The sequence below is a fragment of the Dama dama genome, chromosome 24 (genome assembly GCF_033118175.1).
Source record: "Dama dama isolate Ldn47 chromosome 24, ASM3311817v1, whole genome shotgun sequence".
Classification (NCBI taxonomy): domain Eukaryota; kingdom Metazoa; phylum Chordata; class Mammalia; order Artiodactyla; family Cervidae; genus Dama; species Dama dama.
In genome coordinates, this window is record NC_083704.1 from 7,509,434 (window position 1) to 7,535,434 (window position 26,001).

General features: G+C 41.0%; 1 protein-coding gene across 6 annotated transcripts in view; it reads right to left on the reverse strand.

Annotated features, from left to right (window-relative positions):
• NEK10 (NIMA related kinase 10) overlaps positions 1 to 26,001 on the reverse strand; it is a 322,723-nt gene that overhangs the window by 61,226 nt on the left and 235,496 nt on the right. For all 6 annotated transcript variants that reach the window (XM_061127634.1, XM_061127631.1, XM_061127638.1 and 3 more), the window contains one exon: positions 3,762 to 3,862. In XM_061127634.1, coding sequence (XP_060983617.1) covers positions 3,762 to 3,862 — 101 coding nt within the window. The remainder of the gene's footprint in view (positions 1 to 3,761; positions 3,863 to 26,001) is intronic.

Genomic DNA, 26,001 nt, shown 5'->3' on the forward strand with positions numbered 1-26,001 from the left:
ACAATGGAAAACAGAAAGAGAAATTAAGGAAACAATACCATTCACCATTGCAACAATAAGAATAAAATACTTCGGAATATATCTACCTAAAGAAACAAAAGACCTATACATAGAAAACTATAAAACACTGATGCAAGAAATCAAAGAGGACACAAACAGATGGAGAAACATACCATGTTCATGGATTGGAAGAATCAATATTGTCAAAATGGCTATTCTACCCAAAGCAGTCTATAGATTCAATGCAATCCCTATCAAGCTACCAACGGTATTTTTCACAGAACTAGACCAAAGAATTTCACAATTTGTATGGAAATACAAAAAACCTCGAATAGCCAAAGTAATCTTGAGAAAGAAGAATGGAACTGGAGGAATCAACCTGCCTGACTTCAGACTCTACTACAAAGCCACAGTCATCAAGACAGTATGGTACTGGCACAAAGACAGAAATATAGATCAATGGAACAGAATAGAAAGCCGAGAAATAAATCCACGAACTTATGGACACTTTATCTTTGACAAAGGAGGCAAGGATATACAATGGAAAAAAGACAACCTCTTTAACAAGTGGTGCTGGGAAAACTGGTCAACCACTTGTAAAAGAATGAAACTAGAACACTTTCTAACACCATACACAAAAATAAACTCAAAATGGATTAAAGATCTAAAGGTAAGACCAGAAACTATAAAACTCCTAGAGGAGAACATAGGCAAAACACTCTCTGACATAAATCACAGCAAGATCCCCTATGACCCACCTCCCAGAATACTGGAAATAAAAGCAAAACTAAACAAATGGGACCTAATGAAACTTAAAAGCTTTTGCACTACAAAGGAAACTATAAGTAAGGTGAAAAGACAGCCCTCAGATTGGGAGAAAATAATAGCAAATGAAGAAACAGACAAAGGATTAACCTCAAAAATATACAAGCAACTCCTGAAGCTCAATTCCAGAAAAATAAATGACCCAATCAAAAAATGGGCCAAAGAACTAAACAGACATTTCTCCAAAGAAGACATATAGATGGCTAACAAACACATGAAAAGATGCTCAACATCACTCATTATCAGAGAAATGCAAATCAAAACCACAATGAGGTACCATTACACGCCAGTTAGGATGGCTGCTATCCAAAAGTCTACAAGCAATAAATGCTGGAGAGGGTGTGGAGAAAAGGGAACCCTCTTACACTGTTGGTGGGAATGCAAACTAGTACAGCCGCTATGGAGAACAGTGTGGAGATTCCTTCAAAAACTGGAAATAGAACTGCCATATGACCCAGCAATCCCACTTCTGGGCATACACACTGAGGAAACCAGATCTGAAAGAGACACATGCACCCCAATGTTCATCGCAGCACTGTTTATAATAGCCAGGACATGGAGGCAACCTAGATCCCCATCAGCAGATGAATGGATAAGGAAGCTGTGGTACATATACACCATGGAATATTACTCAGCCATTAAAAAGAATTCATTTGAACCAGTTCTAATGAGATGGATGAAGCTGGAGCCCCTTATACAGAGTGAAGTAAGCCAGAAAGATAAAGAACATTACAGCATACTAACACATATATATGGAATTTAGAAAGATGGTAATGATAACCCTATATGCAAAACAGAAAAAGAGACACAGAAGTACAGAACAGACTTTTGAACTCTGTGGGAGAAGGTGATGGTGTGATGTTGTGAAAGAACAGCATGTATATTATCTATGGTGAAACAGGTCACCAGCCCAGGTGGGATGCATGAGACAAGTGCTCGAGCCTGGTGCACTGGGAAGACCCAGAGGAATCGGATGGAGAAGGAGGTGGGAGCAGGGATCGGGATGGGGAATACGTGTAAATCTATTGCTGATTCATGTCAATGTATGACAAATCCCACTTAAAAAATAAATAAATAAATGAAAAGATTAAAATAGTAAATAATAATTAATAAATAAAAAATAAAAGTCTAAAAAAAAAAAAATGAAGAAACAAAAAAACCCATAAAAAACAATTCAAACATGATACATAAGAGCCAGGCTACTCTCCAGGACAGGCAGAAGTCAAAGGAGGAGCAGTGAGAAGCAGGAGGTTGGCAGGTTCCCAATAAGGGAGTCCCTCACCCAACCCCCCGCCTAACTGTGCCAGTTGTTGGTTTGTTTACTCTCAGCCCCAAACCCACCTTCACTGCCCAGTTTGTGATACTGAAACATACGTCCCTTGTCAGCTGGCTGGATTTAAGCTCTATCAGCAGAGGGCACTGGGAGAGGATGCAGCCTGTCTTTCTGGTTCCAGTGATGCTCCTGCCTTGCCTTAGTTCGGCAGCACTCAATGGTCACCATTCAAGTGGTGCTAACCCTCAGCCAGATTCAGTGGTACCAACCCTGCAGATTTCTGAAGAGTTCCATAGAGCAGCATCTACCTCTGGCACCTCACCTGGCCCCACGGAGGGCAGTTCCCAGCACATTATCCTTACATGCTGCTTTCCAGCAGGTCCAAAGCACAGAATCTCAGAACATTTCTCTGGCTTTTCCAGTGAGGTCTGAGCCTCATCCCAGGATAGGGTGTCCTCTTTCATTTTTTTTCCTTTCATGGGTGCTCTTCTTTAGCCCTATAAATAGCGACTTCCCTATCTGCTCTTATAGTCTTTAAATTTCTCTTCCCCTCTTCAGTAGATGATACCCTGTTATTATGAGTAATTGTTATATAAGGATTTAAATGAAACCATCTCTGTTGAAATCATTGCAGTTTCTGTTCCCTGACTAGACTCTGAATGAAACAGATTTGGTTCCAGGATTGTCCAGGAGGAGCCACACAGATGGTATTTGAAAACTGGCTTGATTGTACCCTTGGAAGTAAGCCCACTGCTGGGTTGTTTGCCAAGAGGACACGAGATGCTAGTGATCCATGGCATGCAGTGCTGCTGCAGTTCGTCACTGTCATCTGGATGAAGAGCCCGCTGAAGGGAGCCCCCTGGAAACTTGAGTGACTGCTACATTTGACGATCAGACAGTATGAAGACCACAGGAATGGTGGGGTAGGTGGGTCCTTCAGATGTACTGGAGCACTTACAGAGACAATGACAAGCTTGGGTCCTTTAACTCTCAGCTCAAATCATAGTCTAAGAGCCAGAAAGATTCCATGGCAGCCCTGATAGAATGTACTTCTTGCTACCACAGCACTGGTATAGCTAATAATCAAACAGGAATCTAATTGAGCAGATTGCTGAGTTACAGTGTCAGCTGAATGCTCATTTCACCAAATTTCTCATGCGAAAGTTAGAAAAAAAGATTAGAATACTAAAACCCCAAGTAGGGACATGTTGTTGGAACCAGATAAAACTGACTGTCTTGAAACTCAACTCATTCTGAGCTATCGTTGCCAGTGGAAGGAGCTTTAAACCCTGCATCTGAGAAGACAAGCTTTCTTTTGCTTCAAAACTCTATACTAACCTCACCTAGGACAAATGAGGGCTAATATCTTTAAAAGAGATACTCATTCTTCTTGAGACCCACAATAGTGAGCTTTAAGTCAACAACAAGCATCATATCTCAATATGATCCAGGGGAACTGGTACACATCATTACCAAAGAGGAAATAGCTTATACATTAAAAAAAAAAAAAAAAAACTGCAAGATTTTGTTATTCCATATTAGCAGCATCCCAGAGAACATGCACAGGAATGGATTCTATGGGTGTCTCAAAGCAGTTCTTTGGCAATATTAGTGCCAAACTTGTACTTAAGATGAAAAGGAAACAGAAAGCTGGCACGCTGACCTGAGTGACGTAGATGACTTTGTGCAGCTGGATTAGGATCTGCTGAATGGGATCACTTATCTGACGAACTTTCCTCTGTGACACAGCAATTCCCGCAGATGCTGTGGATAAAAAGAACTGCAGTTAGTGAAGACCCTGGTTTTCCCTTTCAAACACTGTATTAATGGGAAAATGGGCTAAAATTCAGGAAACAAACAAACAAACAAACAAGCAAAAGCCCTCATCCTACCATTGAAACAGTATGTAGAGAGTTTGTAACACTTCAACATTTTATGATATTGGATGCATAATTCCTTCCTTCTACTTCTCAGACCCCTAAGTAACATGATGATGATATTTATAACATCTGGAAGACTGCTTATCACTTGGAAAATTTGCTCAGGCTGCCACTAGCAGCCGGTGGTGTCTTGTACACTGTGGCCACTGAAAAGCTCGTCTTCAGATATGTGCAGCTAAGAGACTATTACACTTTAAAATTTTAAATTCATTATAGGAAATAAAACTAATTTTATTAAAACTACCAAAATGCAAATACTGAATAGGCAATTTTACAGAGCAAACAAAAAAACTAATAAATTATAATTTGCAATATAATCAAGGGTTTGAAAATTGTTACAAATTATAACTTTCACCTCCCTTCAGGTCTCAATAAGACACATTTATAATTTATTCTGAGTTCTCATCATAGAGCCAGATCACTTTCACAGTCCTAGGCTAGCTTGGTGCCAAATTGCATATAAGCCACTTTCCCAGATTCACATGTCAAAGGCACAAGGCCCACTCTTAACTTTGAGGAATGTAAAGCTATTTAAAGGAAAGACCTTAACCTCCATATTAGTCACAAGGTCCCCTCTACCTCCTCAACAGAAGAGAGACCAGATAGGTGGGTGTATACTATCCTCTCTCCCATCTTCCTCTTCTTTCCCTTCCTCCCCACAACCTGTAGCATGCTTTCTAAAATAATGCTTTTCTTCCCAAATTCTCATCTTTAAAGAAAAGCTCCAAAGACCTTATTTTTACCTCAATGAAACCTTGAGTAGATGAAATTAAATGTGAACACAATCATTGCTTTAGCAACAGCTAAGATTTTGAAAAATGATTCTTCTTTTCTTTCTGAGAAGGCTTACATATTTTACCATACAAATTTGTTTTCAAAACATTTATAGAGAAAATTTAATGTGGCCATTAAAAGATTCAATTTGTTTTATAATTAGCATGTGAAAATGTATATTTAGGAAACAAACTACAAAAAATAAAATATTCTTTTTCTTATGAGTGTTTTTACTGTGTTGAGAAATTCACACAAGAAATCATCTAGCTCTAGTTCATCTACATTTAATACCATTTAAATGTTTGAAATTTAAAGGATCTACCTCCTCTAGGAACTATGTCTAACTTCTTGTAAACATGAGTTACTTCCGATGAGGCTTAATAAATTACCCTTAGTGTAAAAATGTGAAGATGAACCAGAAAGAATTAAGGTAGCTCTGAAATAGAAAACAGAGAACTGGACACATCTGCTTCAGTCTTCAGAGATGGCCAGGTAGACATACACATTTTTGACAGTAATGTTTCTTTGCAGAAATAATTATTCTTTTAAAATTAATTTATTTTTTTTATTTTTTATATTTTTATTTTTTAATTAATTTATTTTTTATTGAAGGGTAATTGCTTTACAGAATTTTCCTGTTTTCTGTCAAACCTCCACATGAATCAGCCATAGGTATACATATATCCCCTCCATTTTGAACCTCCCTCCCATCTCCCTCCCCACCCCACCCCTATAACTATTTGTTTGCCTAGACTGATATCCAAAACTAGTGTAGCCAAGTTGATGTTCTATATCTGTGGCCATAGGTATAAAACAGAAATAGTTAGCTAGAATGCCTGCCTTCTGTACTACTCAATATGCAGTGAAACAATTTTTCTTTAAGACCCTTGGCCACTACTCTCTCAATCCCAGTAATTCCTTGAGTTTTGAAAACAGCTTTGATTTCTTACTCTCTAAAAGGTAAATTTTAAAATGTATATTTTCAGATGCCCATTATAAAATAAGCAGACAAATAAATGTACAATAACCTAAGTATCACAGAGGAGACTCTAGAACCCCTGGGACCACCATCCATCAACCTTCTCCCCAGAGGTAACCTCTGATACCAGCCTGGTGTGTTGCCTTTGTTACTTTTCTATCTATTTACATACTTTAGTGTGTACCTTCAGAGCAATATTTTTCAAACTATGGTTGAGTCCTGGATCAGTTTAATGAGCCAGGACCAGCATTTTGAAAAGTGGAATGGAATGGCATGGAATAAAACAGGATAGAAAAATTTCAGAGTGTACTGCATGTAGTAAGGGTTCACTCAGTCTAGATATAAAATGTGTGTCTTACTGAGGATCATTTCCCAAAAAAAAAACACTTTGAAAGCTACTATTGTAGAAAATCTATAATGCTACCTCATGCTTTCTTTCCCTCTTCTTAACTAAATGGTGACACATTATAAGTCTGGTTTACAATTTTTATTCTATCTGTCTTGGAGATTATTTCTTATCAATACACAGTTATAGCTCATTTTTAATGACCACTATTGAACAGTACTACATGTGCATGCATGTTCTGTATGCATGCATACACTTCTGTCTTGATGGGAACTTGGTTTTCTTTCAACTTATCATGATTGTAAATGATGCTGCAGTGAATATATGTGTGCATACAGTGAATATGTGTGTGTGTGTGCCTCACTGTGCATAGTGCAAGAGGTCTTTTAGTGTAAATAAGGAGAAATTAAATAGCTGGGCCTTTTGATACACATATTTGCAATTTTAACAAATACATTTTAAAGGAGCTGAATCAATTTTCACAGAAGAGAATCCACTTTTCTATCCCTTGACCAACACTATAGTCAAACTTTTCAGTTTTACCATTGTGATTTTGTTTTATTTTGTGTTTCTCTAAATGCTGATGAGGTACTGCACTTCTTTGGTGAATTTTCTGTTTGTGTCCCAAGTTTCTTTTTTCTTATTGATTTGTATGCTCTTTATATTGTCTGAATACTAATCCTTTTACTGTATTTTATATGTTACAAGTATTCTCCCCTAATCTGTTACTTCTGTTCCGTTTAAAGGGCAATTCCCAACCCCACCACCTAGACTAAAGACAGTCTGTCAAGGTTATCTGCTGCTGTCATGTCATGACAAGTCAGGATTGCACGACCAGTTCAGCACTCTGGGTGCTCTGGCAGGACTACTGAGATGTGAGTGATCACATGGGTTAGGATTGGGAGAAGAAGGAAATTTAAGGTTCATAATGATGGGAGTCTGACTGTAACATTTGCAAACCCTCTTGATTTCCTGAACAACTTCAGCTAATCTTAGGTAGGATAATTTTTATTTCTCCTTTTCTACGTTATCAAATCATCACTGTTTTTTATATTCACCATCCCAAAATACGTATTTAGCCATTAGTAATTTTAAGAAAACAAAAATGATAAAAATCCAAATAGATATCTTTAAAATTTTATTCATTAGATATTAATAACTACCAACTTCATGGCAAATGTTAGCCATATAAAGCATTCTCCCTCAGTCTTTCAGATTAGCACACTGAAAATACTATACTTAATTACTCACAAAAAATGCAACACATATTTATATTGACAATTTTATTAAACAAATTTCCCTTAAAAAGAGATCATAGATGACTAGAATCATCATCCCTGGTGGTTCAGTGGTTAGAAATCTATGTTCTGTCAAGGGCCTGGGTTTGTTCCCTGGTTGGAGAACTAAGATCCCATATGCTACAGAATGTGGCTTGGGAAAAAAAAAAAAAAGATGCCATATAAACGGATCTTATTTCAATGTCAGTCATGCATAGTATGTCCATGATTCATACCTATATAGTTCCTGCTCCAAAAGATAGAAAGTATTTGGTCTCATTAAAATTTAAATAAAATCAAAGTTTAAATTAGAATACTCTGTATTCCTTTTATGGTTTTATTAAAATAGGGAGCTGAATTCGTGTTTTAAAACTTAGGAGGAAACCACAAAATTCATTATAAGTGGCAATTTACTTAAAATGCCAAAAAATAATATTTGCTAGCTTACTGTGTGGTGAACATGACACTGAACAGCTAACTTCCTCCTCTGAGGTGGTGGGCAGCAGGACCTAGAGGAGGTGCAAGCAAGGGTTTCACACTTAGTCTCATGTGATCCTCAGAGCTATTCTGAACGGTATCCTCATCTTACAGATAACTGAAATTACAAAGAGTGTCCAACCAAGCCTGAAGAACTGGGACCTGCAACTAGATGGGCCCTAAACTCTACACTTACTCAACTCTCCTAACTTGTTACCAGGAGAGCATGAAACCACAGACCATGAAACCTAACATATAGGCTTCTTCCCACACCTGAAATACTACTTTTCTTAAAAGGAGCTGCTACTTCTAACACGTTCTCATTGTACCTTTTAACATTTAATGGATCAAATATTTTTGAAAAGCAAGTACACGTAATAAATTGGAAACATTATGTCTTCATACCCTGTGCAGTGCACTATATCTGGTTTATTATCTCATGGCACATTACAATAGTGAAGTTAGGGGCCCACTCCTGGTCCAGTCTACTGAAGTCACAATTCACAACACAAGCTCTGAACCTCTTAGCCACTACAAAATTGTGAGGCTGTCATGGCTAATGCCATGGCAGGCAGCCTAGATTAGGAGTAGGCCTGGTTTCCCAGGGTAACATAATTATCAGGCCTCCTGGAGCCAGCCAATCAACATATGCCTAGCCAGAAAAAAGGGAACCTATCAGGGGAAAGCTGAAAGCCCCACATTGGGCCAACAAAAATCACCTTGCAACTGTGTAACCAATCAGCTTGTGCCAACTACCCACTGTGTAACCAATCCGATTGCGCCAACTACCTGCTGCTTATTTTGACCTAATAAATACCTGAGAGAACTGGGGCTCGGGGCCTTTCGTCCTCACACACCTGGTGAGGGCGGGAGGCCCTGGCTCGAGTCAGTAATAAATTCCCCTATTGCAAGTTGCATTGTTTCAAGGAGTCTTCTTTTCTGACCGGGGACTCAGACTACGGGCAGAACACATGGGGGCTCGTCCGGGATCCCTTGACCGGGGAAGAACGCTCTTTGGAACAAAGGGGAAAAAAGACAGGTAATAGCACCGGTGCTCAGGCAGGTCTAGAAAGACCAAAGTAAATCCGAGGCCCTGCTGTGAAGCAGGAAGGTGTCTGGTGCAGAAAGACCAGAGTAAATCCGGGGCCCTGCTGTGAAGCAGGAAGGTGTCTGGCATTAGGGAAAGCTTTCCATGAGGGAACGGACTGGCCGCTCCGGCTGGCGTAAGGCCGAGGCCAGCGAGCGTGCTGGGAGGCGGCCAGCTCTGCGGGAAGGAGACCTCCTCTCCTAAGCCCAAATCTGGGGAACAGTGGACGCCATACGGTAAGGTGACCGTTGTTCCAGAGGATCTGTGTTGTCAGCCGATGTGTGTCTGTCTATGTGTTTTTCTGTATAACTGCCAGCATTGTCTCCTGTCTCGTTGTTCTCTGGTGTGTCATTGTCTACTTCTTCCTATAAAGCCTTGGAGCCTCATTTCTGTTTCTGGGAGTTTCAGTAAACAGGCAGACAGTTGTCGGGGCAACTGACGAGTCCCGGCCAGGGCTACTCCCTAGCGGATTCTGAAGGCCTCCCAACAAGTCAGCCCCAGTAACGGGAGCCCGAGAGGATGAAACTCTTACCTTTTTTCTTGTATTCTAAACCGAGAATCTGGCCAAATAAAAACCCGTCTGTGTGGGCACGGGACAGGCACTTAAGAGCCGATAGGGTGCCTGCCACTAGAAGACTCCCGTGAAATGATAAGGGGGTCACAGAACGGGCTAGAAACCCTTAGGGTGCCGGCCCCCAGCAAAAAAACTTCTGTGCAACGACTAAGGCACTCAAATAGTTCCACGAAGCATACCACAAGCCCAACCTCCTGGCCGCCACCACTCCCGATAAGATTTATTGGTGGTAATTCTCGGTGACTTCCTTCTGACTCTCGCTATGGGGCAAAGAAAATCTACCTCACTCTCTCTCATGACTGATCATTTCTCGGATGTCAGGGCTAGAGCATTTGATCTGTCACTACTGGTTACAAAGAGTAAATTAATAACCTTTTGCTCTGCAGAGTGGCCCGCCTTCCAAGTTGGATGGCCTCCAGAGGAAACTTTTCAACCTTCTATTATTCGGGCAGTAAAAAAAAAAAGTTATGGCTTCTGATCCCTGGGGCCACCCGAGCCAAGTCCCATATGTTATGGTCTGGCAAGATCTAGTAAAAGATCCGCCCGAATGGTTAAAACCTTTTGTTCACAAACTCCCTGATTCTCCTAATGTACAGGCCCTGGTTATGGAAACTCCCACTCCCCCAGAGGAAGCCAAGAATAAGGGCCCAAAACCGGTCTTGCAGGAATCCTCGGACCAGAACCTAATTGACTTGGAGATGGAAATTAGGCACCCGCCATATGCCCCTCCTCTGTTGCAGGTGCCCCCGAGGGGAAGAGCCCCCCCTCCCCCGATAAATCAGAAGGGACAAGGAAATCCCAACCCAGGAGAAGGAATAAAGAAAATAGGGGTGAACAAGATCATGGGGACCCAGAGTTACCTTCATTTACTGTACAGACACTCCCCGTCCGGGTGGGACCAGCTAACCCGGACAGAGAGCGAACTTATCAGTATTGGCCCTTTTCCACAAGTGATCTGGATAATTAAAAAACCCAAAATCCTCCTTTTTCGGAGAAACCCCAAGGCCTCATTAACCTCTTAGATTCCATTTTGTTCACTCATAACCCCACCTGGGATGATTGCCAGCAGTTGTTGCAGGTGCTCTTCACCACGGAAGAATGGGAGCAAATCCTGGCAGAGGCAAGGAAACGGGTCCCGGGGGTCGACGAGAGACCAACCGCCCAGCTTCATCTCGTGGACGAGGGGTTTCCTCTGTTGCGGCCTAACTGGGATTTTGAGCGAGTGGAAGGTAGGGAACGTCTCCAAGTGTACCGCCAGACTCTAATGGCTGGCCTGCGGGCCGCAGCTAGGAAGCCGACAAATTGGCGAAGGTAAATTTAGAAAGGCAAGAGCCCACTGAGAGCCTGTCAGCCTTCCTCGAGAGGCTAATGGAAGCCTTTAGGCAATATACACCTATGGACCCCCAGGCTGAAGAATCACGCGCTGCAGTTCTACTAGTGTTTGTGAATCAGGCAGCCCCAGATATTAAGAAGAAATTACAAAAGATGGAGGGGTTAGGAAAACAGACAATACAAGACTTACTGAAAGCAGCTGAAAAGGTATTTAATAATAGGGAGACCCCAGAAGAAAGGGAAAAATGACTTCGTCGAGAGAAAAGAGAACTAGCTGAGAAGATCAAGAAAAAAAATAGGGAACATAGGGCGAAGGAAAACCGGAAAAACCAGAGAGAGCTAGCCAAGATTCTTTTTGCGGGGATAAAGGCTGGAACAAAATTGAGGGAGCCTCGAGGCCCCCAGATGGGAAAAACAGAGAGACCAAAAAGACAGGCCCTAAAAAAGATCAGTGCGCTTACTGCAAAGAACGGGGGCACTAGAAAAATGAGTGCCCTAAGAGGGACCCGAAGAAAAGAACAACCCAGAGAGAAAATTTCCCCTGGAACTCGAGTTCTATATGCGGGAGAAGACACTGACTAGGGGAGTCAAGACTCGACACCCCTCCCCGATTCCTGGGTAACCATACATGTGGAAGGGAAACCCGTTGGCTTCATGGTGGACACTGGCGCCCAACACTCTGTTTTAAATCAAAAACTGGGACCAATGTCTAAGAAAACCAGCTTGGTGCAGAGAGTCACAGGGACAAGAAGATATTGTTAGATCACGGAACGAAAAGTAAATCTGGGGACCCACCAGGTGTCCCATTCGTTTTTGGTGATACCAGAATGCCCAGTCCCTCTACTTAGACGGGACTTGTTGACTAAAGTTAATGCTCAGATCCATTTTGACCCTGGCGGAATGTCAGTCACTGATGGACTTGGACAGCCGATACATGTCTTGTCTCTAGCTTTAAGAGATAAATACAGACTTTTTGTGCCTAAGCCCTCAGAGGTTATAACACCAGATATACAACCCTGGGTCCACAAATACCCGTTAGCATGGGCAGAAACAGCAGGAATGAGACTGGCTGAACAGAGACATCTGGTCGTCATCGAACTAAAAGCCGAGGCGACTCCTGTGAGAGTGAAACAATATCCTATGAGCCAGGAGGCTCGGCGGGAGATCACTCCCCACATTTGATGGCTCATGGATGCCAGAATTCTCAAGTGGTGCCAATCCCTTTGGAACATCCCCTTACTACCGGTAAAGAAGCCAGGGAGTATGGATTACAGACCTGCCCAAGACCTATGAGAAGTCAACAAGCAGGTGAGTGACATACACCCTACTGTTCCCAACCCGTATACCCTCCTGAGCAGTCTGCTGCCTGAGTACACTTAGTACTGTGTTGGACTTGAAAGATGCTTTTTTCAGCCTACCCCTGGCCAGAGATATTTGCCTTTGAGTGGACTGAGGGGGAAGGCCAACCGGTAGTACAACAAACTTAGACCCGCCTCCCACAAGGGTTCAAAAAAACTCCCCTACCTTGTTTAACGAGGCTTTGAGTGAAGACCTCTATGAATATTGGACTCGCCACCCAGAGGTCATCCTGCTGCAATATGTGGATGACCTTATGTTGGCTGGAACCACAGAAGAGGCATGCAGCCGTGCCACCGGTGACCCCCTACAGACTCTAGGCACCTTGAGATATCATGCTAGCGCAAAGAAGGCACAAATATCCCGGCAAGAGGTCACCTATTTGGGGTATAAGATCAGGCAGGGACAAAGGTGGCTAACTCAGGCCATGAAGGAAACAATATTGCAGATACCAGAGCCCAAGACCCCCGGCCAGGTGAGAGAGTTTTTGGGGACTGTTGGATATTGTAGACTGTGGATCATGGGGTTTGCTGAGAAGGCCCGGCCCTTGTATGAAAAAAGTAAAGAGACCCCAAACTAGACTTGGACTGAGCCAATGAAACAGGCTTTCCAGACACTCAGATGGGCCCTACTAGAAGCGGCCAGCCGGGACTATGCCGCCCCCATATTAGCCATAGGACTTCCACCTCCTGGTATGGGGACTCTACCGCCAGTCCCCGACTATTCCCTCCCTGACCTCGTTTGGATCAACGAGGATACCACCCTCCAGAAAGATGACAAAGATGGATGGTACCGAGATCAAAACAACAACCTGATATTGCCTGCCATCCTGGGTCGTCACCTATGTGAACACCTGCACACAACTACACACTTGGGAGAAAAAAAGACCTTGACTCTTCTCCAGAAGGCCTGCCTGAGTTCCCTCGACAAAATGCAACTGTACGAGAGATAATCCAGGCTTGCAAAGCGTGCCAGCTGATGAGGACACGGAAAAGGCAGCACACTGGAAGGAGGTACTGAGGGGAAGAGCCAGGGCAACACTGGGAGATAGATTTCACTGAGGTAAGGCCAGGCAAGTATGGGTATCGCTATCTGTTGGTTCTGGTAGATACCTTCTTGGGGTGGGTAAAAGCCTTCCCCACTAAGGGAGAGATAGCAACAGTGGTTGCTAAAAAGGTCTTAGAGGAGATAGTGCCTAGGTACGGGCTGCCAGGGACTATGGGCTCTGATAACGGACCTGCCTTTGTGAGCCAGATTGTACAAGGGCTGGCCCAAGCTCTGGGGACAAAATGGAAGTTACATTGTGAATATAATCCCCAGAGCTCAGGACAGGTTGAGAAAATGAATCGGACCCTAAAAAAAACTCTTGACAAAGTTGACAATAAAGACTGGCTGGGACTGGGTGACCCTCCTTCCCTTCACGCTCTTTCGAGCGCGTAACACCCCTTATAAGCTAAATCTTACCCCTTTTGAGATTCTGTATAAAAGACCCCCTCCTGTGTGTCCTATATTCGAGAGAAAATGCCTACCACCCCCTACCTTGGGACAATTTCAGCAAACACTGATGGCATTAAGTAAGGTACATAGCCATGTTTAAAAATTGAGTTGAGGGTCCAAGCAAGAGGACCATCCCCTCACATAATATTGGCCCGGGTGATTGGGTTTGGGTAAAACAACACCAATCTAAAGCATTAAAACCTAGATGGAAAGGCCCTTATGTTGTTCTCCTTACCACTCCTACTGCTGTTAAGGTCGACGGGATCGGGCCCTAGGTTCACTGCAATCACGTGCGGCAAGCCACCCCGGAAAAACAGGAGAAGATACAAGCAGAATGGGAGGCAAAACCTGACCCATCAAATCTTTTGAAACTGAAACTCGTACGATGGGAGCCCTCTTAACTCTCCTGCTGATAACAGTTTTCATCGGCCCAGGAGCAACCAGCCACAACCCCCATCAGCCAGCTAACCTGACTTGGGTGATTTACAATCCTGAGACTGGAAAAGTGCTTAATTCGAGCTCCAACGGGGCCCCCAAAGGGACATGGTGGCCAGTACTGACCTTTGATTTGTGCGTGCTGGCGGCTGACGGTAATGGGTTTGGTCCCCACCAACTGACCAAGTTCTTTGCCCACGGCTCTTTTGGTCTGTTCATCCGTAACTGTGAGCGAAAAGGTCCACAGTACTATGAACAGGTGCCTGTCTATGTCTGCCCGGGGGGAAGAAGGGATCAAAACCAAATTGAAAAATGTGGGGGAGTTGACTCTTTTTATTGCTCCACTTGGGGTTGCAAAACCACGGGAACAGTCCATTTCGCACCTCCAAGAATCCTTGAGCTCCTTGGCTAAAGTAGTGTTACAAAATAAGAGAGGTTTAAATTTGTTGTTTCTGCAACAAAGATTATGTGCAACACTGAGAAAAAAATGCTGTTTCTATATCGACCATTCAGGGGTGGTACAAAAATCTCTCCAGAAAGTAAGAGAGAGACTAGCCCAGCGAAAGAGAGAACAAAAAGCCCAACAAGGCTGGTTTAAAATCTTGGTTTCAGCGCTACCCCTGGTTGACCACTTTGATTTCCACCCTCCTGGGTCCACTTATAATATTGTTACTGACCTTTGGTCCATGCATTTTAAACCATCTGGTCTCATTTATTAGAGAGCGCCTAAATATCATCCAAATTATGGTATTGAGACAACAATATCAGTCAATTTCACAGGGTAAAGAGGAAGATTCCTCTACTTGAACAAAAGACAGGGGGGAAATGTGAGGCTGTCATGGCTAACGCCATGGCGGGCAGCCTAGATTAGGAGTAGGCCTGGTTTCCCAGGGTAACTTAATTATCAGGCCTCCTGGAGCCAGCCAATCAACATGCCTAGCCAGATAAAAGGGAACCTATCAGGGGAAAGCTGAAAGCCCCACATTGGGCCAACAAAAATTACCTTGCAACTGTGTAACCAATCAGCTTGTGCCAACTACCCACTGTGTAACCAATCCGATTGCGCCAACTACCTGCTGCTTATTTTGACCTAATAAATACCCGAGAGAACTGGGGCTCGGGGCCTTTCGTCCTCACACACCTGGTGAGGGTGGGAGGCCCTGGCTCGAGTCAGTAATAAATTCCCCTATTGCGAGTTGTATTGTTTCAAGGAGTCTTCTTTCCCGACCAGGGACTCGGACTATGGGCAGAACAAAAATGATCAGGAGATGGACTACACATATATTCCCCCAATTGACCAAGACATAGTATACTATTTTTCTGAATTCTCTTTGCTAAGAATCAGGAGTTTCTGAACAACAGGGGAAGGGACAGTTTACAGCAGGAGCTCCCTGAAAAAGTAAAAACAAAAACAAAAACAAAAATACATATTGGGGGCTGAACCAAGATGACTGAGAGGGAAGACATGGAGTTTCTGTTTCCCTACAACTAAGATACTCACAAGATGCTGGTGGGGGAGCCTCTGACAACCAGGCAGATGGGAGGAACCACTAAGCAATCAGGTAGGATGTGAACGGGAGCAAAAAGGGGAGGAAAAGTGGAGGCCAGACCAGACTGGTGTGGCTGAGGGGTGACTAGGAGCACCCGGAGAGGCATGCTTGCCTCCAGGAGGTTAACAGGGAGTAGGAAGGACCTTCAAAGGTTGGAGTATGGGGAGGAGGGATGTTCTTGGCATTCCCTCCTGTGCCAGGGAGGTTGCACAGGCCCCAAGCCTGCCCTATGCCTTTCAGGGACCTCTCTGCCCACGTGGGTACTGGGAGTGTGAGAGGGAGTGGGAAGGAGAAGGACACAAGCCAAACTGGGGAGCCCTCAGGGGTCAGGAGAAGTGCCTGCTGCTCCCTTGCCCACTGAGCTCAAGGGAGTCTCCTAAGGCCCTGGGCCTGGATCTCCACCCTCCAGGGCCCTCTCTACCCTTCGAGGTGCCTTCCACCCTACAGGACCTATTCTGCCTGTGTAGGTCCTACAGGTGTGAGAGGAAGGGAGTAGGGGGAAGAGCCAAGCCCTGGGGGAAGAGCCACTTGGTGTTCAGAGGATCAGGGTACCTGCCTGGTATTCTACCCACTTGGCCCCAGGGAGCCTCTTGGGGCCCCAGGTGTGATCCTCCACACCCTAAGGCAGGAGCGACTGCAGAGGCCCCCTCAGCTAGGCTGAACCCAAGCCCCAAGCCCCAACCAGGGCCTTTTCCAGAGAGTGTGTCCTGAATCAGGACCCTGCCCCTGCCTAAAGCTAGCCTCCACATAAGCCCAGCTCCTGCCTAAGCCCTGCCCATAACAGCTGAGGTTTTTCTGTCTTTTTGTTGCTTTTGTTGTTGTTTTGTTTTGTTTGGGGTTTTTTTGTTCTTTGCCATTATCAAGTTCTGTTTTACCCTTCAGTGGTTCTTTCATATATATTCTTATTTTTTTATAAAATATCTGTTAATTTTCTGAATTCACTTTATTTTTTTTGTTATTGTTATGCTCCCTTTTATTTTTTATGATCATTAATAGTTTTTCTCTTCTTTGCTACTGGAGCTTAGTTTTACCCTCCAGTACTTGTTTTATATAGATTTTTTATTTTTCCGAATATATCTGTTAGTTTTCTAAATTTAATTTGTAATTACTTGTTATTGTCCTGCTCCTTTTTTTGGCATGCTCTGTGGCTTGCAAGATCCCATTTCATGGGCCAGAGATCAGGCCTGAGGTCCTGAGGTGGGAGAACTGAGTCAGAACCACTGGAATAACAGAGATCATCATACCCCAGGGAATATTAATTGGAGTGAGGTCTCCCAGACAAAAGAATAAAATACTTAAGAATAAATGTACCTAAGGAAGCAAAAGACCTGTTCTCAGAAAACTATAAAACTCTTATTAAAGAAATCAAAGAGGACACAAATGGAGAGATATACCATGTTCTTAGATTTAAAGAATCAATAAAGTAAAGATGAATATACTACCCAAAGCAATCTACAAATTCAGTGCAATTCCTATCAAATTGCCATGGCATTTTCCACAGAATTGGAACAAAAAATCTTACAGTTTGTATGGAAACACATAAGACCCCAAATAGCCAAAGTAATCTTGAGAAAGAAAAATGGAGCAGGAGGAATCAGGCTTCCTGACTTCAAACTATACTAAAAAACTACAGTAATCAAACTGGTATGGTACTGGCACAAAAACAGAAATATAAACCAATGGTATAGGTACAGAAAGCCCAGATAAAACCCATGGACCTAAAATCACCTAGTCTATGACAAAGGAGGCAAAACTATACAATGGAGAAAACACAGCCTCGTCAATAAGTGGTGCTGGGAAATCTAGACAGGTACATGTAAAAGAATGAAATTAGAATACTACCTAATATCATACATAAGACAAACTCAAAATGGGTTAAAGACCTCAATGTAAGACCAGATACTATAAAATTCTTGGAGGAAAACAACGGAAAAACACTCTGACATAAATCACATCAAAATCTTTTTTGAACCACCTCCTGAAATAATGAAAATAAAAACAAAATAAACAACTGGCATCTACTTAAACTTAAAAACTTTTGTACAGCAAAGGAAACCATAAGCAAGACAAAAAGACAAACCTCAGAATGGGACAAAATATTTACAAAGCAGTGGACAAAGGGTTAATCTCCAAAATATACAAACGGCTCATACAGTTCAATATTTTAAAAAAAATTTTAAAAATAGGCAGAAGATCTAAATAGACATTTCTCCAAAGAAGAAATACAAATGGCCAATAAACACAAGAAATGATGCTCAACATCACTAATTACCAGAGAAATGCAAATCAAAATTACTATAAGGTACCAGTTCATACCAGCCAAAACGGCCATCATCAAAAACTCTACAAACAATAAATGCTGGGGAGGGTGTGGAGAAAAATGAACTCTCTTATATTGGTGGTTGGGATGTAAATTGGTACAGCCACTGTGGAGAACAGTATGGTGATACCTTAAAAAACTAAACATAGAACTACCATATGATCCAGCAATCCCAATACAGGGCATATACCCTAAGAAGACCATAACTCCAAAAGACACATGTACCCCAGTGTTCATCACAGCACTATTTACAATAGCCAGGACATGGAAGCAAGCTAGATGTCCACTGACAGATGAATGGATAAAGATGTGGTACATATACACAATGGAATATTATTCAGTCACAAAAAGGAATGAAATTGGGTTAGTAGTAGGGATGTGGATGAACCTCGAGTCTGTCATACAGTGTGAAGTGAGTAAAAAAGAGAAAAATATCATATATTAATGCATATAATGGAATCTAGAAAAATGGTGCTGATGAACCTATTTGCAGGGCAGGAACAGAGGCACAGACATGGAGAACAAAGCTGAATATATGTGCCCTAGGTTCAGACTATACTACAAAGCTACAGCAGTCAAAACAGTATGGTACTGGCACAAAAACAGACACATAGATCCATGGAGCAGAGTAGAGAGCCCAGAAATAAACCTATACACATGTGGTCACCTAATCTATGACAAAGGAGGCAAGAATATAAAATGGGGGAAAGAGAGCCTCTTCAACAAATAGTTCTGGAAAAACTGGACAGCTACATTTATTTATTATTTTTTTTAATTTATTTTTATTATTTTTTTTCCAGTGGGTTTTGTCATACATTAATATGAATGACAGCTACATTTAAAACAATGAGATTAGAACATTTCCTCATACCATATACAAAAATAGGGCTTCCCTGGTGGCTCAGCTGGTAAAGAATCCACCTGCAATGCAGGGGACCTGGGTTTGATCCCTGGGTTGGGAAGATCCCCTGGAGAAGGGAAAGGCTACCCACCCCAGTATTCTAGCCTGGAGAATTCCATGGACTGTATAGTCCACGGGGTCACAAAGAGTCGGACACAACTGAGCAACTTTCACTCACTGGCACCCCACTCCAGTACTCTTGCCTGGAAAATCCCATGGACGGAGGAGCCTGGTAGGCTGCAGTCCATGGGGTCGCGAAGAGTTGGACACGACTGAGCAACTTCACTTTCACTTTTCACTTTTATGCATTGGAGAAGGAAATGGCAACCCACTCCAGTGTTCTTGCCTGGAGAATCCCAGGGATGGGGTCGCACAGAGTCAGACATGACTGAAGTGACTTAGCAGTAGCAGTATACAAAACTAACCACAAACTAGAGATTAAAGGCTTAAATATAAAACTAGAAACCATAAAACTAGAAGAAAACATAGGCAGTATACTCTGATACAGGCCTTCGAAGTATTTTTTTTTTTATATGTCTTCTCAGACACAGCACACATAGGCAAAAATAAACAAATCAGATCTAATCGAACTTAAAAGCTTTTCCACAGTGAATCAAACTATAGACAAAATGAAAAGACAAACTACTGAATGGGAGAAGATAATTGCAAAAGATATGTCTGATAAGGGGAATATCCAAAATAAATTAAAAACTCATACAATTCAAGATAAAAAGTTAAAAATGGACAGAGCACATTAATAGACATTTCTCCAAAGAAAACATACAGCTGGACAATGGAAACATAAAAAGATGCTCCAACTTGTTAATCATCAGGGAAATTCAGGTCAAAACCACCATGAGAGATCACCTTTTACTTGTCAGAATAGCTATAACCAAAAGGCAATATATAAATGTTGGCAATAATGTGGAGAAAAGGAAACCCTAATATACTGGTGGTGAGAGTGTAAATTGGTTCAGCCACTATGGGAAGCAACACAGAATTTCAACAAAAATTAAAAATATGACTACCATATGACCCAGCAATCCCACTTCTGGTTATATATCTGAAGAAAACAAAAACACTAATTCAAAAAGATGTATGTACCCCAATGTTCATAGCAGCATCATTTACAATTGTCAAGGTGTGGACAACCCAAGTGTCCATCGACAGATGAATGAATAAAAAAGATATGGTGTGTATATACACAGTGGAATATTACTCAGCTGTAAAAAGGAATGAAATTCAGCCATTTTCAGCAATGCGGATGGACCTAGAGAATATTATGCTTAGTGGAAATTGTCACACAGAGAAAGATAAATACTTTGTGTGTTTTCACTTACATGTGGAATCTAAAAAATAAAGCATATGAATGCATACAGCAAAACAGAAACAGACTCACAGAGAACAAACTATGCTTTAATATACTTTATGTGTTCTTTACTTTCTGACTAACTTCACTCTGTGTAACAGGCTCTTGGTTTATCCACCTCACTAGAATTGACTCAAATTCATTTCTTTTTATGGCTGAGTAATATTGCATTGTGTATATGTACCACAACTCCCTTTATCCATTCATCTGTCATGGACATCTAGGTTGCTTCCATGTCCTGGCTATTGCAAATAGTGCTGCAGTGAACATTGGGGTACATGTGTCTTTTTGAATTGTGATTTTCTCCAGGGTATATGCCACTTACTTATATCTAATAGTTTGTACCTGTTAATCCCCTTCCCCTTACACCTTTCCCTCTCCCTACTGGTAAACACTAATTTGTTCTCTGTGAGTCAGTCTGTTTCTGTTGAGAAAGTAAGTCAATTGAAATAAATAGATATTTGGAAAATAGTAATACAGATAGTACACAGAAATGGCCAAATCTGTACAGTGGTAATCTGTAAGTGAAAAGGGTTACTAAAATAGACCTAAAATAGTTAACATGCATACTTTGCATGTCATGCATGTTTATTCATTCATTCATTCCATGTTAATTACTGCTAATATTTTCATATACTCAATACAGAAATTCCTAAGTTTTCAATTCTGTTGTCAAATTACTATTATTTAATCTAAGGAATATGTTATAAAATAAATTCTTTACAGAAACTAGTTAGTATTAAAAGGCAGAAAAAGAGGATTTTTAATAATAGTGTTGAGATGGCTTTGTGGTTATTTGTTTTACAGGAGTTTAGAAGTGAATTAAATACTGCCATACGGCCACAATATGAACCTAGAAGTTCACATTTTAAGAGTATGCTATAGGCAGGATCACATTCTAATACAGCCATTCGACACTCTAAAATAATAGTTTTCACCCTTTGTTTTGCCATAGCAAATGGAAAATGATGCTCACATTCTAGATTTAGTCCTGGGAATATACCCAGGTTCTGACAAAATTCTCTCCTCTCTGACAATTTTTTCCAGCACATTTAGGCAATACAGGACTTTAGCTGTTGTTTATATACAATGGAAAGAATCCTCATTTGCACAAGAGGCAATCTAAGTGAGGCCTATACCAGCTGTTTGTCTGTTGGCAGAGCAATCAATTAGTCCAAGACCACCTGCAACATTTAGAAAAGTATGATTTTTACAATATGCAGAAAAACCAATCTGCATTAAGATGAATAAAAAATACATTTTTTCACTATAATGTGGAATAACTCTTAGGTAATAACTTAAATTTTCTCCAAATGCATTACTGTGTTATATAATATTAATCAAAACTATCACTCCTTTATAGGTAAAATTTAGCATTCACTGACAACACTTAAAATGCTATGGCATATTCTGTTTTAAATTTAAATGCATGACAAAGAAGGACACTACATAATGATCAAAGGATCAATTCAAGATGAAGATATAACAATTATAAATATATATGCACCCAACATAGGAGCACAATAATATGTACGGCAAACGCTAACGAGTATGAAAGAGGAAATTAATAGTAACACAATAATAGTGGGAGACTTTAATACCCAACGCACAACTATGGATAGATCAACTAAACAGAAAATTAACAAGGAAACACAAACCTTAAATGAAACAATGGACCAGCTAGACCTAATTGATATCTATAGGACATTTCACCCCAAAACAATCAACTTCACCTTTCTCTCAAGTGCACACGGAACCTTCTCCAGAATAGATCACATCCTGGGCCACAAATCTGGTCTTGGAAAATTCAAAAAAACTGAAATCATTCCAGTCATTTTTTTCTGACCATAGTGCAGTAAGATTAGATCTCAATTACAGGAAAAAAATTGTTAAAAATTCAAATATATGGAGGCTAAATAACACGCTTCTGAATAACCAACAAAATTTAGAAGAAATAAAAAAATAAATCAAAATATGTATAGAAATGAATGAAAATGAAAACAAAACAACCCAAAACCTATGGGACACTGTAAAAGCAGTGCTAAGGGGAAGGTTCATAGCATTACAGGCTTACATCAAGAAACAAGAATAAAGCCAAATAAATAACCTAACTTTACACCTAAAGCAATTAGAGAAGGAAGAAATGAAGAACCCCAGAGTTAGCAGAAGGAAAGAAATTTAAAAATTAGGGCAGAAATAAATGTAAAAGAAACTAAAGAGACCATAGCAAAAATCAACAAAGCTAAAAGCTGGTTGTTTGAAAAAATAAACAAAAGTGACAAACCATTAGCAAGACTCATTAAGAAACAAAGAGAAGAACCAAATTAACAAAATTAGAAATGAAAATGGAGAGATCACAACAGACAACACTGAAATACAAAGGATCATAAGAGACTACTACCAGCAGCTATATGCCAATAAAATGGACAACTTGGATGAAATGGACAAACTCTTAGAAAAGTATAACTTTCCAAAACTGAAACAGAAAGAAATAGAAGATCTTAACAGATCCATCACAAGCAAGGAAATCGAAACTGTAATCAAAAATTTTCCAGCAAACAAAAGTCCAGGACGAGATGGCTTCACAGCTGAATTCTACCAAAAATTTACAGAAGAGCTAACACCTATCTTACTCAAACTCTTCCAGAAACATGCAGATGAAGGTAAACATCCAAACTCATTCTATGAGGCCACCATCACCCTAATTCCAAAACCAGACAAAGATGCCACAAAAAAAGAAAACTACAGGCCAATATCACTGATGAACATAGATGCAAAAATCCTTAACAAAATTCTAGCAAACAGAATCCAACAACATATTAAAAAAAATCATACACCACGACCAAGTGGGCTTTATCCCAGGAATGCAAGGATTCTTTAATATCCGCAAATCAATGAATGTAATACAACACATTAACAAATTGAAACATAAAAACAATATGATTATCTCAATAGATGCAGAGAACGCCTTTGACAAAATTCAACACCCATTTATGATTAAAACTCTCCAGAAAGCAGGAATAGAAGGAACATACCTCAACATAATAAAAGCTATATATGATAAACCCACAGCAAGCATTACCCTTAATGGTGAAAAATTGAAAGCATTTCCCTTGAAATCAGGAACAAGGCAACAGTGCCCACTCTCACCACTACTATTCAGCATAGTTTTGGAAGTTTTGGCCACAGCAGTCAGAGCAGAAAAAGAAGTAAAAGGAATCCAGATAGGAAAAGAAGAAGTGAAACTCTCGCTGTTTGCAGATGAAATGATCCTCTACATAGAAAACCATAAAGACTCTACCAGATGGGTGTCTGGGCTACGGAGAACACTCTGGGAACAGACAACTGCGTAGATCTGTCTCTCTCCTCTTGAGTCCCCATTTTTCTCTTCCTGCTCATCTCTATCTCCCTCCTCCCTCTCGTCTTCTTCATGTAATTCTGTGAACCTCTCTGGGTGTCGCTAATGGGGGAGAATCTTTTCGCCATTAACCTAGAAGTTTCATCATCAGTGCTGTATAGTTGGAGAAGTCCTGAGACTACAGGAAGAATAAAACTGAAATCCAGAGGCAGGAGACTTAACCCCAAAACCTGAGAACACCAGAAAACTCCTGACTACATGGAACTTTAAGTAATAAGTGATCGTCCAAAAGCCTCCACACCTACACTGAAACCAACAACCACCCAAGAGCCAATAAGTTTTAGAGCAAGACATACCACGCAAATTCTCCAGCAACACAGGAACATAGCCCTGAAGGTCAACATACAGGCTGCCCAAGGTCACACCTAACACATAGACCCATCTCAAAACTCATTACTGGGCACTCCATTGCTGTCCAGAGACAAGAAATCAAGTTCCACGTACCAGAACACCGATGCAAACTTCCCGAACCAGGAAACCTTGACAAGGCAATCGTCTAACCCCACCCACTGGGTAAAACCTCCACAATAAAAAGGAACCACAGACCTCCAGAATACAGAAAGCCCACTCCAGACACAACAATCTGAACAAGATGAAAAGGCACAGAAATACCCAACAGGTAAAGGAACATGAAAAATGCTCACCAAGTCAAACAAAAGAGGAGGAGATAGGGAATCTACCTGAAAAAGAATTTAGAATAATGATAATAAAAATGACCCAAAATCTTGTAACTCCAAAATGGAGTTACAGATAAATAGCCTGGAGACAAAGTTTGAAAAGATGCAAGAAATGTTTAATAAAGACCTAGAAGAAATAAAAAAGAGTCAATTTGAAATGAACAATGCAATGAATGAGATCAAAAACACTCTTGAGGGAACCAAGAGTAGAATAACGGAGACAGAAGATAGGAGAAGTGAGGTAGAAGATAAAATGGTGGAAATAAATGAAGCAGAGAGGAAAAAAGAAAAAAGGATCAAAAGAAATGAGGACAACCTCAGGGACCTCTGGGACAATGTGAAATGCCCCAACATTCGAATCATAGGAGTCCCCAGAAGAAGAAGACAAAAACGAAAGGCCATGAGAAAATACTCAAGGAGATAATAGCTGAAAACTTCCCTAAAATGGGGAAGGAAATACCCACGCAAGGCCAAGAAACCCAGAGAGTCCCAAACAGGATAAACCCAAGGTGACACACCCCAAGACACATATTAATCAAATTAACAAAGATCAAACACAAAAAACAAATACTAAAAGCAGCAAGGGAGAAACAACAAATAACACACAAAGGGATTCCCATAACGATAACAGCTGATCTATCAATAGAAACCCTCCAGGCCAGAAGGGAATGGCAGGACGTACTGAAAGTAATGAAAGAGAATAACCTACAACCTAGATTACTGTACCCAGCAAGGATCTCATTCAGATATGAAGGAGAATTCAAAAGCTTTACAGATAAGCAAAAGCTGAGAGAATTCAGCACCACCAAACCAGCTCTTCAACAAATGCTAAAGGATCTTCTCTAGACAGGAAAAACAGAAAGGTTGTATAAACGGGAACCCAAAACAACAAAGTAAATGGCAATGGGACCACACCTATCAATAGTTACCTTAAATGTAAATGGGTTGAATGCCCCAACCAAAAGACAAAGATTGGCTGAATGGATACAGAAACAAGACCCCTATATATGCTGTCTACAAGAGACCCACCTCAAAACAAGAGACACATACAGACTAAAAGTGAAGGGCTGGAAAATATATTTCACGAAAATGGAGACCAAAAGAAAGCAGGAGTCGCAATACTCACATCAGATAAAATAGACTTTCAAATAAAGGCTGTGAAAAGAGACAAAGAAGGACACTACATAATGATCAAAGGATCAATCCAAGAAGAAGATATAACAATTATAAATATATATGCACCCAACAGAGGAGCACAATAATATGTAAGGCAAATGCTAACGAGTATGAAAGAGGAAATTAGTAGTAACACAATAATAGTGGGAGACTTTAATACCCCACTCACAACTATGGATAGATCAACTAAACAGAAAATTAACAAGGAAACACAAACCTTAAATGACACAATGGACCAGCTAGACCTAATTGATATCTATAGGACATTTCACCCCAAAACAATCAACTTCACCTTTTTCACATGTGCACAGGGAACCTTCTCCAGAAGAGATCACATCCTGGGCCACAAATCTGGTCTTAGAAAATTCAAAAAAACTGAAATCATTCCAGTCATTTTTTCTGACCATAGTGCAGTAAG